The sequence below is a fragment of the Lepidochelys kempii genome, chromosome 8 (genome assembly GCF_965140265.1).
Source record: "Lepidochelys kempii isolate rLepKem1 chromosome 8, rLepKem1.hap2, whole genome shotgun sequence".
NCBI lineage: Eukaryota > Metazoa > Chordata > Testudines > Cheloniidae > Lepidochelys > Lepidochelys kempii.
This window is the reverse complement of record NC_133263.1, coordinates 21824084-21849167: the sequence shown is the minus strand read 5'-3', so window position 1 is coordinate 21849167 and position 25084 is coordinate 21824084. Positions and strand designations below refer to the sequence as shown.

Below are 25084 nucleotides of genomic sequence, written 5' to 3'. Positions count from 1 at the left end.
GTTGGGTGGGTGTAAATGTAGGGCAGAACTCTCCTGAGTCCCAGTCCAGTGCTCTATCTGCTAGGTCACGCTACCTCCCCGTGTAAGATCCAAAATGCTAAAGGAAAGGGCTTCCTAGAGAGTATTCATTCAAAAATGAACAAATGCATCACGTTGCCTAAGCCTTTCACAGTGACAGGTCTTTGTGCGAGGACGTTTATGGTACGAGCATGTGCGCTTGCGTGCCTGGTCTGTCTACGCGTGTGTACAGTAGCTAATGTGCCACATAATGGAAAATACAGTGCATGCTTATTTTTCTTCATCTGTCATAATTTCTCCTGTGAGTAAGTTAAAGATAGGAACTGGAGCCTTTAATTGGTCACAGAAAGATCATATCGTCCTGTGAAGCTTAAATTAGACACTGGAACATGCGCTCAGGTTGTGGAGAGGGAATGTTAACTGGGTGCTGATGCTCCCCTGGTAGCCTGGGGAGAAGGGTATTGAGGCAGCATGGCAGGGAGATCACACTGACCAGAAATCATTTAATGGCACAGTAAATACTGAAGGGCTCAGGCAGAATTGCTAGCTCCCTGCCCCTTGGCAGCAGCAAACAGATAGCCTACAGGGTATATCGACTCTGCAATCAGAGGTGTGACTGTACAGCATGTGTAGACATACCCAAGCTAGCTCTGATCTAGCTAGCTCCAATAGTAATGGCAAGGAGGCTACGGCAGCACAGCCAGCAGCTTCGGCTGTACTAACCCCCATGGGACCCTGATCAGGTACTTGAATGGCTCCCCCTCTTGTTTGTTTGTTTCATCTGCCTGTTGAGCACAGCAACAGAGCATGGCACTTGTTGTCTTAGGCCTGGTCTACATGTAGCCACGATGCTCAGGGCAATGACAAATCCACACCCCTGAGTGCCATAGTTAAACCAGCTAAGCCCTGGTGTAGACATGGCTAGGCCAAAGGAAGAATGCTTCTGCCGACTTAGCTACCACTGCTCAGGGAGGTAGATTAACTGCAACAATGGGAAAAGCCCTTCCGTGGCTGTAGGAAGTGCTACAGGGGCATAGTACTATGGCTGTACCACTGTAGCTTCCATAGCGTAGACGTGGCCTTACACTAGGTTATAAACCCTCAGGGGCAGCCTGTCTCCGCTGGGTGTTTGTGCAGCACCAGCACCATGGGGGCTGCCAGCACTACTGACATACACATCATGAATAAACCAGTCCCATGGATACTAGTGGGGGCTTCTCTGTCTTTTACTCGCCCAGCGGCTCAACGCTCCACAGCATGCAGCTGTTGGAGCCCCTTTAGCATCCATGGTACTGGTGTGACAGCACACAGCTACGTCACTGCAGCTGTGCTGCTGGAGATGCTTCCCACAGCGATGGAAGGGGTGTCTCCATCACTGTCGTTAATCCACCCCTCCAAGAGGTGGTAGCTCGGTTGATGGAAGAATTCCATCTACGCTAGCAGCATCTTCACTAGGGCTAGGTTGACCTAGCTATGTTGCTCAGTCATGTGAACTTTGCCCTAGGCCTAGCTGGACCTAAATCTTAAGTGTAGACCTGGCTTATGTTGTCCTCCATACTGTACCTATTGTTCTCCTCTCTATTCCCTGCTTCCTGGACCCAGCCTCCCGGGGAGGATTGCTGTGCACCATATAGACAACTTGCCACCCGCACTGTTTCCCCAGATGCCACAGTGGTGGGCATCTCTCCCCAAATCCCAGAACTTTTCCATGAGCAAACATCCCATCATCCCCCTTGCAGCCCACATGCCAAGTTCATGGAGGTTGGAGATACAGACACTGTAATAAACCGGTGCATGTTGTCAGAGTCACCAGCCTCCCCTCGCTGGAAAAGGCTGCACCTGGTCAAGTGTTTACTGGTTGCCTCTGCTCTGGAGCCATAGCTTTAGCTGGAGGCCTGGTTGGAAGAGTCAGAGGTTGCGAGTTCCAGCCTCAGCCCTGCACTCATTTAGTTAGCTGCCAGTCATGTGTGGGGCGATTGATGATTAAAGCCCAGCCTCCCAGCTCCATGCATAGGCTGCTGCCATGGAAACACGAGTGCCTGCTCACTTACACAGAGATAAGCAAAGGGCCTCCGTGGCCTCAGCTTCCTTTGCCTGGACTTAGAGGACTTCCAAGCAGCCTGGGGAAATGCTCTAGTCTAGTCCAAAGCTGTTGCCATTCATTTTCCATCACATGTCAGTTTCACTTGGCCAGAAACAAGGCTTTCACTATCAAATGACAGCCGTTTTTGTTCTTCTTGCCATCTGCATGTTTGTGTATTTCCCTTCCCAAAGAAATTAGCAGGCTGGGCCCCCGCCAGGCTGAGCACTTAGTAAACATCTTCACATCCGTCTGGACAGCTTTGCCATTTCTTTATGGATCCACAGACATAGGCCCAGTTCTGAGGCTTGTCATACAAGTTCTAGCTGCCATCTCTATTACTTCTACAGACAGAGGAGGGCAGCATGAACCTGTGCTCCCAAATCCAAACAGCCACCTAGGCATGCAGAAATGAGAAGGTTGCAGGCACATCAGCAGATCTCTGGGGGGCTTGTGTCAGCAGTCTGATCTGGTCTAGGGAACCAGAGCACAGGTGACCACATGCTCTGTGGCATGGGGGACACGGAAGCAGGGAGGGAAACGCTGGCCCCATTGAAGTCAATGGGAGTTTTGCCACCGACTTCAGCATGGCCAGGGTTTCACACAGAGACTGGAGCAGCTCTCTCCAGAGCCATTGTCTGTCTGCCTGGGTCTGAGCATGGCTCCAGCATGCCTATTCCAAGGGGGAATGAATCCATGCCAACTATGCCTAGGAAGTGCTGTCACTCTCTCATCTACGAGCAGCATGCCCCATGCTCTGACTGGCACTTTGACACACAGAGGGCACCAAACTCTCCTTCTCTCCCTTCAGGGCATTTGCCATCACATTCCATGGCGTATTTTCGTGTTTTAAAAATATACTACTTGCAATCAATCAAGTCCCACCTCACCCTTGGAATCATCCTCCAGCTCGAATGGAATCTGGCAAAACTTGTCTTGCTAACACAGGGCCATGCAGCATTCTCTGCGTAGGGCACCCCACTCCTGCGTCCCACCCTGACCTGCACAGCTGCTTTTGGTCTTAATAGCTGCTTCAGGTTAGTACAGCATCAGCATGGGACTATCTGAAGCCCATTAAGATGTTTGGGCTAAAAACTGTGTCAAGGCCTTGTGGGCACATCCATTGCATAAGGACGGGGCACTGTCCTGTGGTCAGAGCACAGCACTGGGAGTCAGGAATTGGATTCCCAGCTCTGCCTCTGACACGACTGTGCGATCTTGAGCAAAGCCACCCCAGGGAGTTAAGCGCATAACTCCCATTGGATTTGATTGGGATTTGGGCAGGCAGCTCACTGAAGTGCTTTGAAAACCCCAACTTTGGCCTCTTTGCTCCTGTTTCATGATCTGCAAAATGGGGATAATGAGATCCAGCTGACAGGGGAAAGAGGCTACGGGCAATCAGGTTGCAGTGAGCTGAGGGGGAACAGAAACACGCAGTGTTATTGTGCTCTTCAAGGGGACTATTTCGATTATTATAGCTACTCTGCCTTGGCAAACTGCAGCTTGGTTTAGGGTTGTCTGGTAAACAGACTTGAGTTAGCACATACACAGACATCTGCCTAAAGCAAACAGCAGCTCAGAAAAATACAAGAGAATTTGGCAGCACTTTTTGTGAAATAAATGTGTATTTAATTGGGATTTATTAGCATGGTTTTGCAATAGCAATTGATTATCAAAAACAAATTCTTTATGGGGGTTTAGCAACTATGCGGGAGATTAATGTCACTTCCAGAGCTAATCCTCTGCAAATACATTTTTTTCCCCAGTAGTCAGCTATTAACATGTCATCCTCATTATCTCATTAAAGGCACACAGCACCTCTGACAACTGTTTAAAAAAATATATTATTGGCCTTAAAACATCACTAAACAATCATGAGTCAAGCTGTGCCATCAAATATATACCCACAGTGCATAACTGGGCCAGATCCTCGGCTGGTATAAATTTAGCTCCATTGACACCACCAATTCACACTAACTGAGGATCTGGTCCACTGACTTTAATGTGAGTAGTGTGTGTGTATCCAGCTACAGAATATAGCCCTCTGTACATGCTGTTCTGTGGCTGCTGATCAATTAAGCTTTTCTCATTCGTGTCCTGCCTGGATTCATTCATTGATGTCACAATCAGAGACTGGATCTGACGGTAAAGGTTGGCTCTGGCTATCAACTTTCCCAAAGAGTCAAGGCTGGTTAGATCCTAGGTTTTGCTTCAGGCCTAATGCAGAGTTTATGACATCACAACTCCTTGTGCGTGATGGATCGTGATATCATCAGTGGCAGATGATGACCTGGCTGCCTAGGTCGGGTTAGATAGGAAAGGGATGTTCTGATGGAGATTCCTTGATGAGTCAACACACTTAGTGCTGAGGGAGAGGAAAGGCAGGAGAAGGCTGCAAGAGTGAAAAGGGGTTTCAGAAGGTGTTATATGGCTTTAAATGAGCATCTGCCAGCATGTGGCTGTGGCCTGTTAAGTCTACAGAGACAGCTTTCACTGCTGTAGTTACTTTATGTTGCTCAAATACCATTTGCTCATTAAAAACATATTTATTGCAGATTAACCACCACAATGGGCAGAGGGCAGCAAAGCCTTGCTATGAAATTAAACGCGTGGCACGGATGCCAGGTCCTTCCCCAGTCCCATTGCATCAAGGTGTTGCTACAACATCCATCTGGGCTGGGCTGTGGTGGGGCTGCCATGGGACCTAGGCACTATACCCCCCTTTCATTTAAAGACTGCAGTTGAGCTGGCCGTGAGGTGAGGGGCCGGAGCCACACAGGGTATCGAGAGGCATTACAGGTGCAGGGTGCTCTGGAGTAAGAGGACAAACAATGCAGGAGCTTTAGAAATCTGGCTTCACTTGTCACCCTCCAGGGCCGTCTCCATCGTGTCTGTGATCTGAGCAGCGGCTGTCCCAGAGATAAACCTGTTTGCTCCACTGAGTCGGTGAGATCTTGCCTCTCTTCCCTGTCCCAGCCCCGTCCCTTCTGCCTCTTCCAACCTGCACAGCAAGCACATGGCCCTGGAGTGGAGCATCCCAGGGACAACACGCACTGCGAGCTGCAGCAGAATCGCCATGGCAACCCCTAGATGCAGCTGGGGTGAACAAAGCTGACAGGATAAGAAAGGGAAACAGCTCCTCACCCAAAGACCTGGAGTAAAAGTCAGAGGCAGGCACACGAAGCCAGGTTGAGATGGGACCTCATGTAACACATGCCTCTCTCTAGTTTCCAAAGCCTTCCGAACAATCCCAGCTGCCTCTCTGATCCTCACCTTGGTATGACCTTCAGGGAGGGGACTTGGCTGTGAGCAGCTCATGAGGATGCCATAGTTTCAATTTACTTTTAAAATTACTTAGTCTATGAAATCTTTGCATCATGGACTGTCTTGTTCTGTTTGTACAGTGCCTAGCACCGGGGGAAGGGGGCGGAGTGTGTCCTGGTCCATGATGGGGTCCTAGATGCGACAGCAATATAAATAATCACTAACCAACAGTGTGGTAGAAGATGACAGAAATATCTTAGGCCAGGTCTTAGAGCCTGAGACAGTGCTGGGAAGCTCCCTTGAGAAGCTCCCTGTGCATTACCATGAGGATGCTCCTGGATAACTAGGAGTTTCTGGTGTGAGGCGAGAACACCATGCCCATGTATCTAAAGCCCTTAAGATCTCTCTACAGGCAGAGCAACGAAGAAGAGGCACAAAGAAGAAGTTGGGTGCTCTTAGCTGTGTGCCACAGACTAATTTGCAGCTCTCTCTAGAGAGAGGATTGAATCAAACCTTAATCTACCCTGCCCCCATAGGTTCAGATCTAAATTGGTCCAGCACCCCAATAACAGGATGAACCAAAATCTCAGATCCAAATACCCCTGAATTATGGCAAAATTTGGATGCAGCAGCTTTGCATTCGATGCCCATTGCTATTTGAGCTGGGCCTGGCTGTTTGACCTGTTGGTTCCCAAAGCAGTGCAGGGCTGACTGCATGCCCTGCTGCAGGGGACGGCCCTGGCTGCTGTACATGCTGGCAAGCTGTGTGCAATGCTCACAGTGAAAACCCCCAAGTCATACAAAGCTTGAGGAGTTTCAGGTATGGGGACACAAGCCGTGTACCAGCCAGGTTTGCTGGAAGGTTCAGTGGAGACCAACGTTGGGCCCATCTGGAATCTTGCTTGCCAGTACTGTGCAGGGGCGTGATGGGAATGGCTTTGGGATTTGGCTATGGTTTCACTGTGTGGCTTGGGGGTTATTCGAACCATAAATCTGAAGTGCAAGTGAGTTCCAGGGATGCACTCAGGAAAATGTTGGCACAAGCCCCTGTGAAGCAAACGTAGCACAGCTTTTCCTTTTCCAAAAGGAATGCTGCCCCCGCCCCTTCCTCCCTGAAGATTATAAATGGAGTGAAAGGCAAAGAGAATTAAAGACAGAGGTTAGGGATAGGGCTGGAAACAGTAGCTACAACGTCTCTTCACTGGAATGGAAAGTAACAGCCCACTTGGCCATTTATTTTAACGAAGTACGTCCCACAGGGGAAGTTCCCCTTGTGCTGAGTTGTCCTTGCAGTAGCTGAATACTAAAACAGGAAAACAGCCTCTTGTCCTGAGCGAGACAGCAACTGCCTAGCTAGCGAAGCCTCCAGCCCTGCTGCATGTCTGCAGCTGAGGGAATCACAATTCAGAAGGCAGAGCATGGTCAGGGGCTGGTTGCTGGGAGAAAGCCCAGGAGAGCCCTCGGAGTAGTCGAGCATCAGCGCTGAAGAACTGTGTGGGAAAGGGCTGCTGAGTGAAATCTCTCAGCCATTTTAATGAACAAAAATGGGAGAGGAGAGAGAAAGTGTCAATAGCAAGAGTCATTAGTGTGCATTCCTGATTACCAGCCTGGGAATGGTCAGGAGCGATAGGTGACAGAGCACAAGGAGAACATCTGCAAGGGAACTGGGCACTCCTGTAACTCACAAGTGGGCCAGGCTGCCACAAGGAGTTAGCGCATTTAGCCTCTCCTACTGGAGGCCTGGGTTCAAATCCTGCACAGCTCAGGCGGTGTTGTCTAGGTAGTTAGCGCAGGGCACCGGGAGTCAGGAGTCTTGGGCTCCATTCCCAGCCCTGCCACTGTTTCGCTGTGTGGTCTTGGGCAAATCCATCCATCTAGTTACTTATATGGTCCTCAGTACTGTAGTATCTGAGCGTCCCACAACCATCAGTCAAGTGACTGACCCCAGGGGCATGCAGGACTCAAACCCAGGTCTCCTGAGGCCCAGCCCACTGTACAAATACACAAAACCTTCTTTCTACTTTGCTTCCTTCTCTGCCCCTCAGTCCCCTGGGGAGACCGATACCTGCCCTTCTTTGCAGAGCCCTTAAGTGATATATTTATTCTAGTCATTTCCTCACAAGCAGAATGAATTTGGTGCCCTTAGCCTCATCTGCATCTATCCACACCACACTGTTCAGAGTGATTGGCAGGCAGGGCTGATAGGCTGGATGAATTGAGGTGCATTGACAGAGAGGGGCGGGTATCCCAGGTCCAGAATGGCTAGGAGTGCTGCATGTCAGAGGAGTGTTGATGGAGTAGGGTGGGGACCACAGTACAGCACATCAGAATTCAGGTGCATTGACAAAGCAGGGTGGGGATTCCCAGACTTAGAATGACTAGGAGGGTAGCTGGGTGGGTGTACACTGACAGAGTGGGGTGGCAAGGGCAGTGGGCTGGGGGTGCACTGGCAGAGCAGGGTGGGAACATTAGCGGAATGGGGAGCACTGGCAGATGGGGGTGGTGAGGGCAACGGGATAGGGGTGCACTCACCACGCTGCATGAGGGAATCTCGCACAGCACTTGCCTTCTTTATTCACCACAATTTAAAAGCAACCACTTAGACTCCTTTCAACCGGGACAGAAATAAAAGGAGAAGAAAAAGCACTTGGATCATGTTGGGTGTTGCGACACAACCTGGGAAAAGCAAACAGCAGAGCCTGCCTAGCACAGCGAACTCCCACCGAGTTTACGCAGGGTTTTCAGGCAAAGATGTAATTCTCTCTCCCCTTCCTTCCCATACTTGCTCTCTCTTAGGCAGAAGCCCAACTTCAAAAGGAGAGGGGTTGTCAGTGTGGGAAGCAGCAAGCAGACAGACCGTTCTGTCTCTTGTTAAATGCCCTCCATGCCTTTCATCAGCATTGGGGGGGAGGGGGAGGAGGAATATTAACTGATTGTGCCCTTGGGTGGAATGCCAAGTACTGGGGCCAAGTTCTACTGTCACGCAGCAGCAGCCTCGTGCTCCTGACTGTGGGGACCAGCGACAGAGCTATGTGAAATACAGGGGTTTTATCCCCCCCCATGCAGAATCAGCCCCCCCCATCTTGCTGGAATATATGTATAATAAATCCATCTGTGTACAGTAAGCACTGGAGATCCTCTTAACACTCCCGCTCTCTGCGCTGGAGTCGGAATTAAGCCCAGGCTCAGAGTACAGTAGGTACGAGAATAGAGGCAGTCTCCGATAACAAATCCATTCATGTGGCTAAACTAGGCCGCTCTGAGGTCAGAGCTCCCTCCCCCACCCACCCGACACAATCCACTGAGGAGCATTCTTCCACTGTGGAAGTGACATTCCATCTGCCGGGGATTCTGGGAGCACAGTCTTCCATCCCCTCATTAGCAGCAATTAACGTGTGGTCAGCAGGCCAGGCCAAGTTGGCCATTTCCAAAGAACAAGTCCCTTTTCAAGGAATAGAATGGGGAAAATATCAGTCCGTGGTTTGTTGTTGTTAGTTTTGGTTTAAATTGGATTTGCAGGATGTAAAATGATTTCATTAATCATACTCTCTAGTGCCACCTAATCAACTATGGTGCAGGGTGAGAACACCCAGTGCAGAATTCTGGGGAAACGGCATTAACCAAGGTTGGTTAACCATTTCTTGTGTTAGCTTTCTAAACATATAGTTGATTTTCTGATGTATACAGGGGAAACCACTGGCTGGAGATTGCATTTACTTTATCCTTGTAAAGGCAGCAGCATCACACAGGGTAAGGCAGAGAAACTCTGGCTCAGCATATTGTGGGGATCATGGGCAGGGCTCTCCCTTCACCTTGTTGCCTTAGCAAAGCAATGCTATCTCTCTGCCCAATGGCACTGCTTCCTACCCATGGACAACGTGAGCTAAACAAATGAAAACAGATCCAAGAGACGTGCTTTCCTGAGTAAGAGAGCAGAAGAAGTCAGGAGAAATGGGTGAAACAAGGAAAGGAGGGAAGAAAATGAGGAAGGGCTGTGTTGCACACCTGAAATACGACCAGTGCAATTTACCCTTAATAGTGGATATTGGTTCAGTGTTCCTCTTGGCCCTAGCTTTATTAATGATCAAGGCCTTGAGCAAAAGCTGGAGCTGTTAACCCAACTTCTCTCTCCAAATCCTTCTCCCAGGCCAATGGGGGCTGCAGGAAGGGCAGCCAGTACATCCCTCGGCCCACGCCACTTCCCACGGCCCTCATTGGCCTGGGATGGCGAACCACAGCCAGTGGAAGCTGCAATCAGCCGAACCTGCAGATGCTGCAGGTAAACAAACCAGCCCGGCCCACGAGCAGCTTTCCCTGGTGGGCCGCAGGTTGCCGATCCCTGAGCTAGATGCAGGTAGTAATGGACTCTACTCCCTTTACAAGGGTATAGAGGGTAATGGAAAGGGAGCATGCTCTTTGGCAAAGAGCTCAATAGAAAAGACCTCAGGCACACTCCAAGCTAGCTCTGGTTTGTTCTCAGACCCCAGCCCAAGCTGTCAGCTGTCAGAGCATACTGGGAAATGGTATGCAAATGAACACCATCCTTTTAGAAGAGAGGCTAATACATGCATTATTCCTGACACCTGTGTTTTACTGAAGTCGGTTGGGTAACATTAGCTCTTTTCCAGTTCAGCCTCCATGTCTCCCAATTATTTGGGAAACTGATGCGGAAAGAAATACAAAGCGAGCCAAAGACAGCGTGGGAACAATGACCTGCACTTGACAGGCTGGCAAGTTTGACAGAGGAATCCTGTTAGCAATGACCTCTCTGCTGTTCCCAGCATTGGGAAGAGGATGAAAGTGCTTCCCAACAACCTGTACAGAACGTGGCTCGGCCAGCCTGGCTTCTGGCAGGCAGCTCTGCAAAGTTTTAATTGTTGGTGGCTCAAGCAGGGACCTGGGAAGGATGAATTTGGAAAACACACCAATACAGACCCCTACCACTACAACACATTGTGCTATATAGCAGCCTTGCCAAATCCTTCTCACCTAGGAGGAGCACAAATTTTTGAACTGGGCAAATGTAATATCTTCCCATTTTTCATTATCAACCTTGGCACAAGGCTGGCAAGTGGATTTTGTGCCAGGGCTGGTAAGTTCCCATGATAATTTTGGAGGCCTGCTGTGGTCTATGTATTTCTTCTAATGGTTCATAAAATACACAGTAGCCAGCATCAAAATCACGTAATTGGGTGGTGCTATAAATGTGTGTTAACAGTCATTAGCTCTGGCACCTGCACCTGCTGCAATGCGGGCTGACACAGAGCTCTTGGCAGAAGTCACCCAAGATCCCTGCCTCTCCTCCCCATAAACTCGCATGGTAATTCACACATGTCCCTACTGCACTGCATGGAAGTGTGAAATATCACACAGATTAAAAAAAAACAACAACAAAAAAAACTTGACAAGTGTTTCAGTGGTGACTTCATCATATTTCAAATATAGAGAGGGGGGCCTGTGGCTTGAAATAGATTGTGGCAATGCCACACCTTGTGTGATACTGTATGACGGGTGCCGCCGTGTTCAGATCTGGATTCCAGCTTACACAGAGTCTGGAGGGGTTGTGACTGGGGAGGTTTGGTTTGGGAGCAGGTTTTAGACGTTTGAAATTAACAAAGAGAAAGGGGAATAAACCAAACCAAACCAAACGAAAATGTAGAACACACAACACAGGCTTGGACTTTCCTAGTTGCCTACAGGACTTGGAGAGTCTCCAAGTCACCTGAGGGATTTGAATGCCCAATTCCCAAAAATCTCAGCCTAAGTCATCTCAGCCATAGCAGGTGTTTGGAGACAGGTGCACTCCGTTATCTTCCACCAGTGAGGGGGAGATTGCCTAAACCACAGATCATCAGGGCAAGGTGGCAAAACTGGCTCTGGAACTTTTCTCTTGGATACCAGGAAGGAATATTCTGTTTAAAAATACACAAGAGAAAGTGGAAATTGCCAGGCAAATGGATAGGAAACTCTCCTCTGTTGGGCTGCAGGACTTTGCTGCTCTGCCATGTTCCTCTGAACATCCACGTGAGGCTGTTACGTGGAGGAGCGCACGGAGCAGTTGACAAAACCCCCAGAACAGCTGAGTCCTGCAGCTCTGCCAATGCAAACTGGCAGAAAGTGGAAACCCAACAGCCCCTAAACTGCAAAGAATTACTGCACAAGACCCAGATTCTATATGGGTCACTTTGTGGATGTTTTTGCTGTTAGCCCTTATTCTTCCTGTAAGAGCAGCTGAGTTCCATGTGGGAACGGTCACGTCTGTGGAGGGGTTGCTTCCCCCTGCACCTGTGTGCTGAGAACTTGCCTCATCAGCTCACCGGTAAGTATATGGAGTCAGAGAGGGGTCTCCATCCTGGGATTTGTGGGTGAGAAATGAAAACCGTTTATCTCACACTAGCCTAATGATTTCCCCTGCAGCTCAGGGAGTGACAATCGCAGAGGGCACCAGGGGAAGCAAGACCAAGCAAGGCTCAGATATTTTTAAAATGACAACTTGTCTCGCAGGAGCAGTGAGAGTACTTTTAACAGAAGCTGTTTGGGCTGGTGGTGACCTGACGCCTCTCCTGAGCAATGTCAGCTAGCCCATATCAGAGCCAGACTTTTGATAGGGTCCCAGTCACCCAGGGGCACATGGCTCAGCAGCACTATGTGACAGCATTCCCCCAGTGTAATCACTCAAATGCCTTTCCCTGAAGTCTTTCCATTACCCCCCAGCCCAGTTTCCTCTTCTTTCCTTATTAGGGATCCACCCACCCACCCCTTTCTTTTACCACTATTGGCTATTTGAAAAATGCCATAAAAGCTTTTGAGTGGTAACATCCTCAGGGATCTGGGGTTTGGTATATATAGCCCAGCACAAACAGACCTCACTATATACCTAATCGTATAGGCAGGTCACCTGCCTGTTATAGCGAGTTCATTTACAGGGAGAGGTGGGACTCGGCTTGCCATTCAAGCCATTCCCCATAGCATCTTTGCTGGAGTTCATACATCTTACCTGGTCCTTACAGGGATTCACAGTAGCTGCTTATCTGTGGCCAGTTGTTTGCACACACCCCTGGGCCAGACTGAAGAGCTGACCAGTCCCAAGCTGCAATCTCCCTCTCATCATCCCTCCCCAGAGCACATGACGGGTCTTGGCAACGTACGCAAGTCACATGCAATAGGCGAGGGTGTGATGTCTGGAAGCAGAGTCCCCATAAACACGGGCTATTTGATGAGACCACAAGAAACAGTCCAAAAATCTTGTCCTGTTAATCTACAGAGCCAAGGAAGGAAGGAACAAAGGAAGCCGGCAGCACTTAGCTTTGGGTCTAGTTTCCACAGAATACATTCTGCACCTAAGCGAAGGCAACAGCTCTGTCTGTCATGACAGACAGTTAGTTAATTTCAAAGAGAAAGGGGAATAAACCAAACCAAACGAAAATGCAGAACACACAACACAGGCTTGGACTTTCCTAGCTGCCTACAGGATCTGGAGAGTCTCCAAGTCACCTGAGGGATTTGAATGCCCAATTCCCAAAAATCTCAGCCTAAGTCATCTCAGCCATAGCAGCTGTTTGGAGACAGGTGCACTCCGTTATCTTCCACCAGTGAGGGAGAGATTGCCTAAACCACAGATCATGTCATGGTCCCAGTAAATCCTTTGGTTAGCCACTTGCTGGTCTTTGGGGTGTAACACACAAGTGCGCCCATGCTACAGAGACATTCTATCAGGCTTCACTGAGAAGTTATGTTGCATTTGTTATGTCTACACATCCATAACCTATGCAATGGTCTGTATTGCCACAGGGACACAACTCAAGGGGTGGACAAGGAGGTTGTCCTACTACATTGAACAAACTCCTATCTCCTCCATGAACAAAGCAAAGACCTCCAGAAGCTCCTGCCAATAGAATGGAGATGCCCTGGGGTTTTTTTTTGTTTTTTTTTTAACTGGACCACTAGTCTAGGGATACCATCTGTGGGAGGAACAGAACTTTAGGAAGGTCTGAGTTCAAGGATGCCGTACTAAGGCTGAGTGAAGATAGCCCAATGCATATAATGAAAGAGAAGAGTCAGATTTCTTCGGATGAAGCATGGATTCTGAGTGTCATTGAGGAATGAGTATTTTGAACAGCTTATGGCTAAAGCCGACCAAAACAAACTGGAGATAGGAGGAGACGGACCTTGAAGGCATCTCACCAGCTTCAGAGAAATCACCACTCCCTGTTTCTCACTCTTTCCTCAAACTGTTATTCCAAAGTAAACTGGCCATCTTCCCAATAATAAAGCTACTCAATGACTGACCAGGAAAAGGATCCAGCAGGACAACTGAAGTGCATGACAAAGCAACCTCTGTGCCTGGATTGCACGGGCCCCTCCAGATAATAACCTTCTAGGCCATTGATTGGTTAAAGCTAGTGAACGTTGATAAATCTTTGTTACGGTGGCAGAAGGCTCCCTGTTGCAATCCATCTGTCTCCCTTTGCCAGCTATGTGTTTGCAAGCTGACCTAGCCACAGGAAGGCTGCCTCAGATGTTGCTGCTGGTTGGGATTACACCATGCATAATCTGATAGATGTCCTGCAGCGTGCTAATGTGATGACACAGTGTCACTGTCAGGATGTGCAGGAGTTCTTTTGCCACCTATCACATTATCAAAAGCTGGGCGAGTCTGGAAGCCAGCTCACTGTTCTAGAAGAGCCCCAGCCAGATCACATCACTTTCAGAGGACACTTTGGTGACCTGAATATTTATAGCATGTAAGAGACTAAAAAGAACTCATCTCACCTTGCCCTACCTTCTTCATTCTCTAAGGACACTAAGGCTGATAGCTAGTAATGAAATATGAAAGGACAACCCTACACTCCCTCCCGCTCCCAAAGTGGAGATACTAGAAGGAGAGAAAGAGGCGCAGTCTGGAATTCTAGGGGTGTTGTCATATTGTTAGAGACTGAAGAGGGGGAGAGAGGCCATATAGAATCCATGGGAGACACTAAGGAAGCCTGCGCTCTTTCCCACTCGAGGGGCTGCTTTGATACGAGGAGAGAGAAAATATAGAGCAGACAACAGCTGCTGTGAGGGGAGGGAGAGATTACACTGTTACCTGGAGCACTGCCTGGCAGAGAGTTCCTGTGGCAGAAGCAGTGTTGAGAGCAGTTGGAGTCTAACTGTTTATTATTATTATTATTTAAAAAAAAAACAAAAAAGTGAGGGTGATTAGCTATTGGAACAAACTAGAAATAGAAGTGGTGGATTCCCATCTCCTGAGGTCTTCAAATCAAGACAGGATGCTCTTCACCAACTATAATGCAGGGGTAACTGTCCTTAAGATTGATGGCCTGTGTTATGAAGGAAGTTAGGCTAAATGATCAAATGGTCCCTTCTGTCTTTAAACTCTGTAAATCTATGAGCTCAGTGATCCTCCCGTGAAAGAACTGCAGTGTGATGGTCTAAGCCCAGACAAGAGACCTCCTCTCCAACTAAACTACACACCAGGTCTATCCCCCTGGACATGATCTGAATGCAGGAGGCTTTGGGATGACAAATGCTTCCTGTTCTGTATATGAGGTGGCTGCTAGGTCTTCCAGCCATCTTCTCACTGCACCAGGCAGAAAGATTCAAGCCCCCAACAGCAGCGGGGAGCAGGCGCAGGACTCAGAGACATGCTCTTCTGCTTTTGGGGAAGGAGAGGATTAATTGGTCAGAGACTCACCTAGGGGAGGCGGGGGGGAAAAACAGTGACCCAGAGCAGCCCAGCTCTAGAGAATACCAAACAGCTTTTCACTAAAGCTCGGTCACATCACCCAGTGGCTCAATGGAGGCTCAGCAGCTGCTGAAGAACAGCTCAGTCTGCCCACAGAATTCTTCCGCAGGATCACCTCCTGATCACAGCGCCCTGGGGGAGAGCAGTGCGTCAGACATTCCCTTCTAACAGGCTTTACCTGGGGGCTCCAACGGATCAGGACATACTCTGAGAGTCTGGTAAGAACAGAGATGGGCGATTGGTTCTTCTTTTTGGCAAACAGTAAATTCGCTGAAAAAGGCATTTTGACGTGTTTCAGCTGGAACGCCCCCCCGCCCCCATACAAACATTTCCAAAATGTCAAAGGGAACTTTTATAAAAAGGTCAAACCGGAATGACGTTTCCTCAAGGAAAGTGTGACTCAATCTGCCATTTCATTTCACAGTGTGGTTTCGAGTCAACATTTAGTTCCAACTCAAAGTGACAATTTTTCTTCAGTTGTTTGTTTCGTCAAGAAAATGCAACTGTGTTTTTTCAACTGATTTTTTTTGGTTTGGGGGTCTTTTCCAAGCACTTGGTCAAAAGGGAGTGACTGAGCTCCATCAGTGAAATAGGCTGAATGACGGTGCCTGCTGGTGACTCGCCATTTAGCATCTCTCCGTCTATACCCTAACACGAGGCCTCTGCTCGAGCCATTTCCCCCACTCTCCCAGGCAGTGCCGCTGGAACCATGCTGCAGCCGATCTCAGCTCTCCACACTCTTACCTCATCATTCCTTGGTTAAGCTCTGAATAATGCAGGATGACGACGACAATCTGCTTATTACTTCGTGGCCCACCGCAGAGACAAGGAAAAACTACTAGCCCTTCAGAAATATTCCATCGTTAGCCACAGTGATGGCTACTTAGGCTGGGCGATTATTATGGTGGGGATGTACACTCTCTCATTTAGAATAGACTGGGGCACTGAGAACAGACGGGTGGCTCATGATCCACCCACCTGTTTGGAAGGCAGAGTTCTAATCACATGGGGAAGGGGGAAATGAAATTGCGTCCTTAGCAAACTTGCCCTCCCCACCCTAACCTTTGCTCTAGGCATATGACGAAGCCTGCATTGCAATGCTCCTCTTGCAATCAGAGTTGGACAAGCACCTCCTAACTGACAGGTAACTGGCTGGAAACAAGTGTCGTGATCCCCTTCCCATCCTCCTCTTGCCCTCCTGGTTAAAAGTTTCAGTATAGGAAAGTCCTTGACCAGGGCTTGAAACTCAGTCCCACTCCTCCTCCCAGCCTGTACCCTCCCCTCTTCTCAGAATCCATATTTCACTGCAAACAGCTGCGTCCAGGAGATTCCAGCAGTGAAAACTGACATGTGCCAACAAGTGCCTCTGAACAAAGAAGAAGCCACCAACCCCAATTGGTTCCTAAACCTCTTTGAACATCCTCCCAGCCCTGAAGTCTGTCCTGAGACCCTAGATCAAAAGGGCCAAAAGGTTTCCTAGCCCTACCCCAAGTGAAGGAGTCAGAAGAACTGCAAACGCACATAGTAGGAGTGATGCACAGGGCACCGCTAATGTGCTTTTCCCAGTCAGGGATTCTGCCAGCATGTTTATAATGGTGCGTTCTTTGGTACAGAGTTCAGAGGACCATACTCTCTGGAAAAGCTTGCCCTGGGTCTTGTCCAGTGTAAGCTCTTCATGGCAGGATGTGTGTGTGTAAGTTAGATAAAGGGGGCTCTCCAATGATAACGGTCCAAACTAAAGCTCTTTCTCAGGCAAGTCTCCCACTTGCCTAAGTAAGGACAACAGGATGTAGCCTAGTAATAATAAGGCTGGCCTGGCAGCCCATTGCCCCTCGGCAGCACTTCATGGAGCCCGATTTCTTGTCCTGGGCTGAGAAATTAGCAGGGAACCACAGAGCTCTATAGGGTGATTCAAAAGCCTTCCACAGCATCTAATTTCCTATGCAATAGGAAATAATAGCTTCTAATAGCTTCTAATAGACTCTAATAGCTTCTTAGAGTCACTACTACAGAATTCTATTCATTTAATCCCTATTATCTCTGGTGGGCCTGCTCCAGAAAGTCCTGGATTCATTTCTATAAGGGCCCATATTCAGTTCTACTGTGGGACTTTTCCATACGAGCCCATAGGATGTCCTGTCCAGTTCTCCCCAACCAAAAGAATGGGCCTGGCCAAGTGAGAGAAGGGTAAAATAGGGATAACAGAAAGATGAGGGCAGTTTATGGCTCAGAGGGGAGCCGAGGTGGATGGAGGAGAGGGAAAGGACACACCAGACAAAGCAACAGCTACAGTTAGCTCTTGTTCATTTCCAATCATATGTCCTGCCTCTTCTTGTCACTTCCCAACCCATGACAAATGGCAGGATGGATGCTACTGAGAAAGCTTTTAAGCGAGCAAGACCAGTCAGGGAAAATGCCTGCATGAACTAGGCCCTGTCAAACACCCGAAACACCAGCAAGTGTAATGGCCTCCAGTGCCTGAGGTCCCAGAGAAGTTTGATTAGTTCTGTACTGTTATTCTTCAGATAACCCTTCTCCAGAGAGCAATGTGCAGGCAGTGGGGCTGTGTATCACAGCCCTTACAAGCTTTCCAAAATTTCCAGAGATTTATGGTGCAACAGTGAACACAAAAGGCAGAGAGGGTGGTAGCAGATAGGCTAGCTTTTGTTCACCATGTCATCATCGCTGTAAGAAGCAAAGATCACCTCCTTTGCTGCAGCATCCGCCGCCCTGGCCATGCCTTCAACTTGCCCGGGAGCGGCTCGCACACTGCCTGGGTGGGAATGGGTTCACAGCGGCCAGAATTCCAGCAGGACATGGGGCTGGCAATGTCACTCTCTGCACCTGTTTATGTAGCAATCCCTCCCACCCCCCCCCCGCATCTTGCCTTGTTCACTGCCCTGCCAGCAGCACTCTCCCCTTCTCTCGTGAGGTGCTGCAACGCTCTCAATAGAGAGGTGCTGATTTAGTTAGTCTAAAAATACCTAATTAGAAGTTCCAAGCACTTCATTAGGGGTCCGTCATGATAGGACTGCAGGCTCTAGCAGGAACTTGGTGGGCTTGTTGCCACTCCCTCGCTAGATCAAAATAGCAGGCACCATGCTGCCGACTCATTGATAAGAGGACAGTCTATCATTAGCCCAGCCTGCTGGCATCACAAATATAATTATCTGGCTAAACTGATCTCAGCTCTAGCATTCGCAAACTCGCTATTTATTTTGTGAGATCCTGTCAGGCACTCAGAATAATTCAGTTGCTACAATTGACTTTACCGCTTACTTTTCACGGGCCTTCCTTCAAGGCTGGTGAACATGGCTTACATTTTCCCTGCCCTCTGAGGCGCACCCTGCCATGCAAGATGGAAGGAAGCTCGAGAAGAGCAGTGAAACCTGACGGGACGGAAATTTGCACTTGACCACGAGGGTAGACAGTAGCTGACTGGGATCAAAATCCCCTGGGCTGGCACCATGTGCAAAAAATTAATAAAGACACCTCTTTTGGAATGTGCACTAGCAGGAGCTAGAGTGCTGCTTGTTGCCAGGGAGATTGTGAGGAAGGAATCTAGGCTGCGTATTAACTAATGGGAGATAGAGGTGGGCGGAGGCTTTGGTGACACTACAGACTAGGTCTACGTTTGAGCTGGGAGGTGCGATTCCCAGCTCACATGGATGTACCCATGCTAGCTCTGCTCAAACCAGTGCCCAAAGACAGCAGTGTGGCTGGGTAGCACAAGGCAGCTGCCCAGCCTTCCCTCCCCCCGCCCCGATACACACGCGGGCAGCCCAAGCTGCCACCTTGTGCTGCCGCACTTACCTCGTTATTTGTAGGTGCTAGCTGGAGCGGAGCTAGGGCGGGTGCATCCGTGGGAGCTGGGAATCACTCCTCCCGGCTCCAGTGTAGACTGCCCGTAGTTTCAATACCCCTACACCATGGAACTCATTGCTGGAAGGTCTCTGGATGCTAGACACCAGAGGTAGTTCTTTACTTCCAAGGCCTAGATAGATCTGCCTACATCTCTGCTCTCCCATTGCTACGGTCACCTCTTGCTGCCTGGACTGTAGCAATGGCAAAGCAGAGCAGAGATGTAGGCACTCAAGCTGCTCTCCTTAATGCCCTCTTTTGCAGCTTTCCCCCAGGCCACCCCTCTCTTGCAATTTCCTCTCTCCTGGTGCATCACTAGATCTCCTGCACATTCATCCACCTGGTCAACGGACTTTGAAAGACTGTCCCTATGGCACCTGAGGTTTCCTGAGATGCTGCCTTGTGTGACAGAACTAAGTCCTGGTGGGTTTGGGGAAGAAGGGACAGCAATTTTGTTCCTCTGGATTAGCTTGGCTCAGAGGCAGAACCTGGGTGTCAGTGAGGTTCCCGACTCTTAACTATTCTTTCTCAGTGTGGCTGGCTGAGGCAAAAAGGAGGTTGAAGGATTTGCTCAAGGTCATGCCGAGAGTCAGTGGCTCAGCCTGCATAGACCCTCCTAGATCTTTACTCTGACCCCTAAACCACACAGAGTTCCGTATTTGATGCGATCCAGGTTCAGAGCAGGACAAGCTGGGTTCAATACGCACTAATACGCACTAGCTTGGGTTTAATCTCCTCTAGGAGGATTTTCACTTGGGTCTTTGATCAAAATAGAGAAAGGCCACAATGATGCTTTGTCATGAATTAACTGCTCAAGTCAGAGCAGCCACAGGTGGAACAAACACTCATATTAGGAAGCCGTGGCTTGACACTGCAATGTTTTCATCTCCATGTCATATGATGCTGAGTTCTCTCACCACCAGAGTGCCACCACTCACTGGGCTGAAATACATTTGAGGCTCAGTAACCAGGGTACAGAGATGGTTGGGGACTGAGCTGAAGACACCTTCACTGCTGTTTAGTTGTGAACCCCAGAAAGGATTGAAGGTGTGTTTCCCATTGGTGCTACTGCATTCAACTGCAAGGGTCAAACCCTGGTTCCACTCAAGTCAGTAATAGAACTCACAATGATCTCCCTGGGACCAGGATCTGTTCTCTTGGCCTGAAAGGCAAGCTGTAAGAATTTCAGCTCAAGTGTATTCTACCTGGAATGGCCAAGGTGCTACTGGCTTTGGAGACCAAGCCCACACCACAGACCTGAGACACTGAAAGCTGCCTGAGATTTTCAAAGCTGCCTAAGGGATTTAGACACATGTGCAATTAATTTCAATGGGAATGGGGTGTCTAAACCCCCTGGACAGTTGGGCAATATTAGACTTAGGGCCTTCAGTCAGCAGAAAGACGAGGCCTTTCCAGCATGGCTGCACACAGGAACGGGTGGTTGTCTTCTCCTGCTGACATCCCTCCACCCACATTGTCCTGGGAGCAAGCATAGCCTGTCTGTAAACTAGGAACGCATTTATGGCCAGTAACCTGTAGAGATTTTGGAAGCTGCACAGAGCAAGCCCTTTTTGGCAACAGTTTGCATCAAGCGATCCAGCTTCGATAGAAGTGCTCAGAGGCATTGATGTTCCTATTTATAACCCTATGAATCCATTTGTAACCAATTAGTGGTGCTGGCTGGAGCAAGAGGTATAAATAGCTGAACAAATGTAAATATTAACACCGCAGTCTTTGATCCAGCCCTCTGAACTGTCACTGTGTGTCCTGTGAATCCAGCCCACTTAGGAAAGAACAAAGACCCTTTCCCCACATTACAGCAATCTCTGACCTTCTCTCTCTGCCCTTCAGCGTCAGGACACATTTGTAACTGAGCTCTGGGTCCTTCATATCAGGGCAGCTTTTCCATGCCAGGCTGTTTCCCCTTGGAGGTGGGAATGGGGAGGCAGAGAAGTGTGTACAGTGCCTCTAAAATCAGGTTCTATTTCAAGCAAAACTCCTCCATCCCCACCCCTGTCACTGACTGGCACTTCAAGAAGGCTGTGTACAATTCCATGCGGTTTGTGCACCTGTGTGGCCGAGGTCAGACGAATGGACGGAGCACGGAATATCCCATGCTGAACTCTCTGGAGACCCCCACAACAGGATGAGTTAAGGAGAGTGCAGCTGTCCTCAGCTCTGAATTTCCTGCCTCTTGGTGGTTTCAGGCAGGATCTTAATGTTATCAGAATGCACGGTTTAGAAATGAAGGAAGGAGTCGTAGGAAATCATGGGCCACTTCCTGAGTGGGTGTAAATTGCTGTAGTTTCACTTAAGTCAATGGAGCAATGCTGATTTTCACCAGCTGAGGTTCTGGCCCCAGGTGTTTGGACGGCATGAGTGATCTATTATTATTTGTATTCTCTGTAGCACCTAAGAGCCCGTCATGGACCAGGCCCCACCGTGCTAGGTGCTGTACAAACACAGAACAAAGACAGTCCCTACCCAAACAGTTTCCAATCTAAGACAATAGATAGATACCAACAGCCAGGGGAGTACAAGGAAAGGTGAGACAATTTGGTCAGCATGGTAGGCAGTGGTCTGAGCACACCAGCAACGTGACCGTTGTCCAGTTTTTTGTAGGCCTCCTGGCAAAGGAGAGTTCTGAGGACAGTTTTAAAGGAGCACAATGAGTTAGAGATATTTCAGTGTCCTGCCTCATCAGAGACACCCCATTTGGCTCCAGATCCTGCTCCGATTCCCTCAGCTAGGAGTGCGCTGCACCGCCCTGTGCAAGACTTCGGTTCCCTGCCCATGCACGGCTCTGGGAGTGACCCAGCTCTGACTCCAAATCCTGGCTCTTCCCTTCAGGCCAACAGGCACTGGAAACTCTTTGGGGGTGCTTCTATCTGATCAGATTGCATACCCATTTCCCGCACTGGGGCAGCTGCTCGGAGCGGGGTGCCAAGGACGTGCCTGAACCCAACACTAACACGTACACCACTGAGAATACTGGTGCTGGAAAATGTATGCAAAAAGCTGCAGTGTCCCTGGAGCCAGCACACTCAACCGCTGGGAGAGACTCCCCTCCTATCACTCATCTCTCCAGTTAACAAGTGGCACCGGGAGTCACTAAATGGACAGCCTCTCCTGAATGGAGTCCCTTCCAGTGCTCTTGGCCAGAAGAACTGTGGGTCACAACGAGATGGCATCTTAAGGACTAAGCTGAGAAGGGAGGGAAGACACCAGGACCAGGTTCCTGTTTCTCCCCTGCAGCATTGCGGAAATTTGATGGAATCTCAAGTGCCTGGCACAGCCTAGCAGGGGCCTGATCCTGGTGGGGGCCCCTCGGTGCTACCATAAGAAGCAGCAGCACTATGGCAATGGATGCACTAAATAGATAGCCAAGTAGAACTCCCTTTTGTGCCCAGTTCGGGCTCAGAATCCTTTGGTGAGGATAGAAATGAATTACATTTCCAGGCTTTCATTAACCATAATAATTATATCACATTAACAGCCATATAATAACACCACCACATAAGCCCCTTTCATCCAATGATCACAAAGCACTTTACAAAGAGAGTCATTATCCCAGCTTCACCCTTCAAATGGGGAAGTTGACGCATGGCAGGATGATGTGCCCAAGGTCGCACAGAAGGTCAGTGGCAGAATCAGGAATACTCCTGGGCTCCTGCGTCCTGGTCCCCTGCTCTAGTCACTTGATCATGTGGCCTCTCATATGGCACATTTCTCTCACCCACAAGCGAGGGGCTAATTCTGCTATTTGGGTTTGACTGGCCCCTCTGCACGTGTGGAAGCTTAGTGTTGCAATTGGATCATTAAGAAACACTGGTTCCACAAACAGTGATTATCAGCACCCAAGCTGGTGGCTAAAAGCTGGAAGCAAATAACCAGGAGGAATTGTTATGCATTTGTCAACATTCTTTTGAGGGCAAAATCCCTTCCCAGTCTCTCCCGCTTGAATCCAGCTCCTTTGTATTCTCAGCTGATCACCCTAATCCCTGAAATCCAGCAAGCGAAGAAGTACAATCCCGATCCCTCCAGGCCATTTATTCATCAGCCGTGGAGTTTATCAACTAGCAAGACACAGAGGGTGGGTTCATCCACCTGGTGTCTGAGGAAGGATTTGATCTCTATTGTCTCCTCTGTGAGCATCTCCCTAAACACCCGCCCAATAACATGTAGGCAGCCCATGTTCCAGGTGTGGCTCCCGCAGAGAGCACCTGGAAAGTTTACTTGTCTATGACACAGTCCAACAAATCTGGGATCACCTGTTCTGTCGGCTGGAGCTTGCCAAAGAATTTTTCCTCGCACTTTGCCTTGAAGCTACTCCACCCCCATGGTGTTGAGAAACCCAGGACTGGCAGGCCCAGGACTGTGATGGTGCATAGAAGTCACTGGGCTGCCGTTCTTGGTCAGTGGGAGTTCAGTTCTTCACGCACATAACCTTTAGAACTAAAAAGCAACCTGGGGGAGACCAGCGTTACCATAGGAGACCAACTCTCAGATGGTATTTTGCATTGATTGATTTGGGTACTGTCTGATTTGGGTACATTTTTAAGGATATGGGCCAAAGTTCTGCTAACAAGCTAGATAATAACAACAATAAAAGAGAAGAGAAATAGATAACTTGCAAGCACCAATTAATCAATCCCTCAAGACTCTAAAATCTAAGTTGCAAAATAGGGAGCCATCCAGACTGGCAGTAAATGCCTGTACTGATCTCATGCAGCACATTAGCTAGCTGTGCTCTGCTTATTTAGCAATTCATACGTAGCGTGTGTCTGTCTCTCCCACACATACAATAGATACCCACTAACCTGGATAAGGGAGGGGACATCATTCCTGGATCTCTCTTCATTCTGATCAAACTCTGCCCACCTATCAGATCATGTCTATTTATACAAAGGTGGTGGTACAAGCGATTCTCTTGCACATCAGTGTGTGTGTGTGTGTGTGTGATTGCACAGATCCTTCAAACCATGTTGCGCGTTGACACTATATTCCATGCACTGCTGTCCAAAAAGTCTTTAAAGGAGGTGGACATGGGGCTTGAGCAATTAGTCATAACAAAGAAAGCCTAAGCAAATAATTCCTTGTCGTGAAGCAAAAAGGGGGGAAAAAACCCCAACCCATTGGGCTAGTCCACCCTGATGTGACATTTTCCTTCCTCTTCCTCTCAGCCAGACCCCATGCAAAATAAGCCCCTGTTCCCATAGCAAAGGAAGAGCTGTACTTACTGCTAGTGCTCATGCTGCTGATCCTGCTCTGTCCTTCTCATTCAGCAAAGCTGCTCTTTCAATCCTCTTTCTTTTTTACGGGTCCGGGTTTTCCCCCTTTTCTTCCTAGGAAAAATATTTCCGTGCGATTGCCATCTAATTCATGCCCAGGTGTCTCCTTGCGTCCCACGCTATTAGCTCCCCAGGCTCCTGCCTTTGCTCTTAATTTTGAGCAGGCAGATAATAAAGTCAGGGGTGGGGACAAAAAGAAGCAGGGAGCCTGAGAATAAACCAGGGCAGGGTGTTCCTCCGCCTCTCTCTCCTCCCAGCACCCGATCCGCCGTGCGAAGCCGCACACAGAGGCGGCTGACTGACTCCTGCTCAGGGCTGAGTTCTATGGAGGGTGCTGTCATGCACTGCAGACCAATTCCCGCTACAGCGCTTCTTATAGCTCAAGGGGGGGGGGGTGGACCACAGAAAGGGGAGGGGGGCCTGCACAGAGCTTGCTCATCGGAAGAAGCTGCTCACCCCAGTTGTCACATAGCTATTGAATGGAGCCGCGGGGAACCCCACCTAGCGCTCCCCTCCTCTGGGGCAAGTTGGTCAGCAGAAGGCTCGTTCCAGAGGAGTTCCGCTCAGGCGGGGCTGGGCTTGAGACAGAGCATTTGTGATGAGAAGGAAGAGAGGAGGGAGAGAGAAACTGAGCTACACTGGGCAGGGTTTGCTTGGCTTGAGCCAGTTGGTGGCGAAGGGGCTGTTCGGGCTGCCCTCTGCTGGCTGAAATGCGCCGGCGCTTGTTGCATGCGATGATGTTTGCAAAGTGAAGGAAACAGGCAAGCAAGCAGGTGTATCCATTTGCAATATTGCAAATTCCTTCCCACCCCCCCCCCCCGC

The 25084-nt window shown here is 49.2% G+C and overlaps 1 protein-coding gene across 10 annotated transcripts in view; it reads right to left on the bottom strand.

The window, feature by feature from the left end:
• ABLIM3 (actin binding LIM protein family member 3) overlaps positions 1–24859 on the bottom strand; it is a 110166-nt gene extending 85307 nt beyond the window's left edge. For 3 of the 10 annotated variants that reach the window (XR_012160253.1, XR_012160256.1, XM_073355825.1), the window contains exon 1: positions 24212–24649. Coding sequence is in view for 3 of the 10 variants with exons in the window: in XM_073355825.1 (XP_073211926.1) it covers positions 24212–24224 (13 nt within the window). In the remaining 7 variants the exon portion in view is untranslated. Of the gene's footprint in view, positions 1–24211; positions 24651–24718 lie in introns of those variants that run through there. The other 7 variants (XR_012160254.1, XR_012160255.1, XR_012160251.1 and 4 more) reach the window with 5 other exon arrangements.
• Positions 24860–25084: the final 225 nt, after the last annotated feature.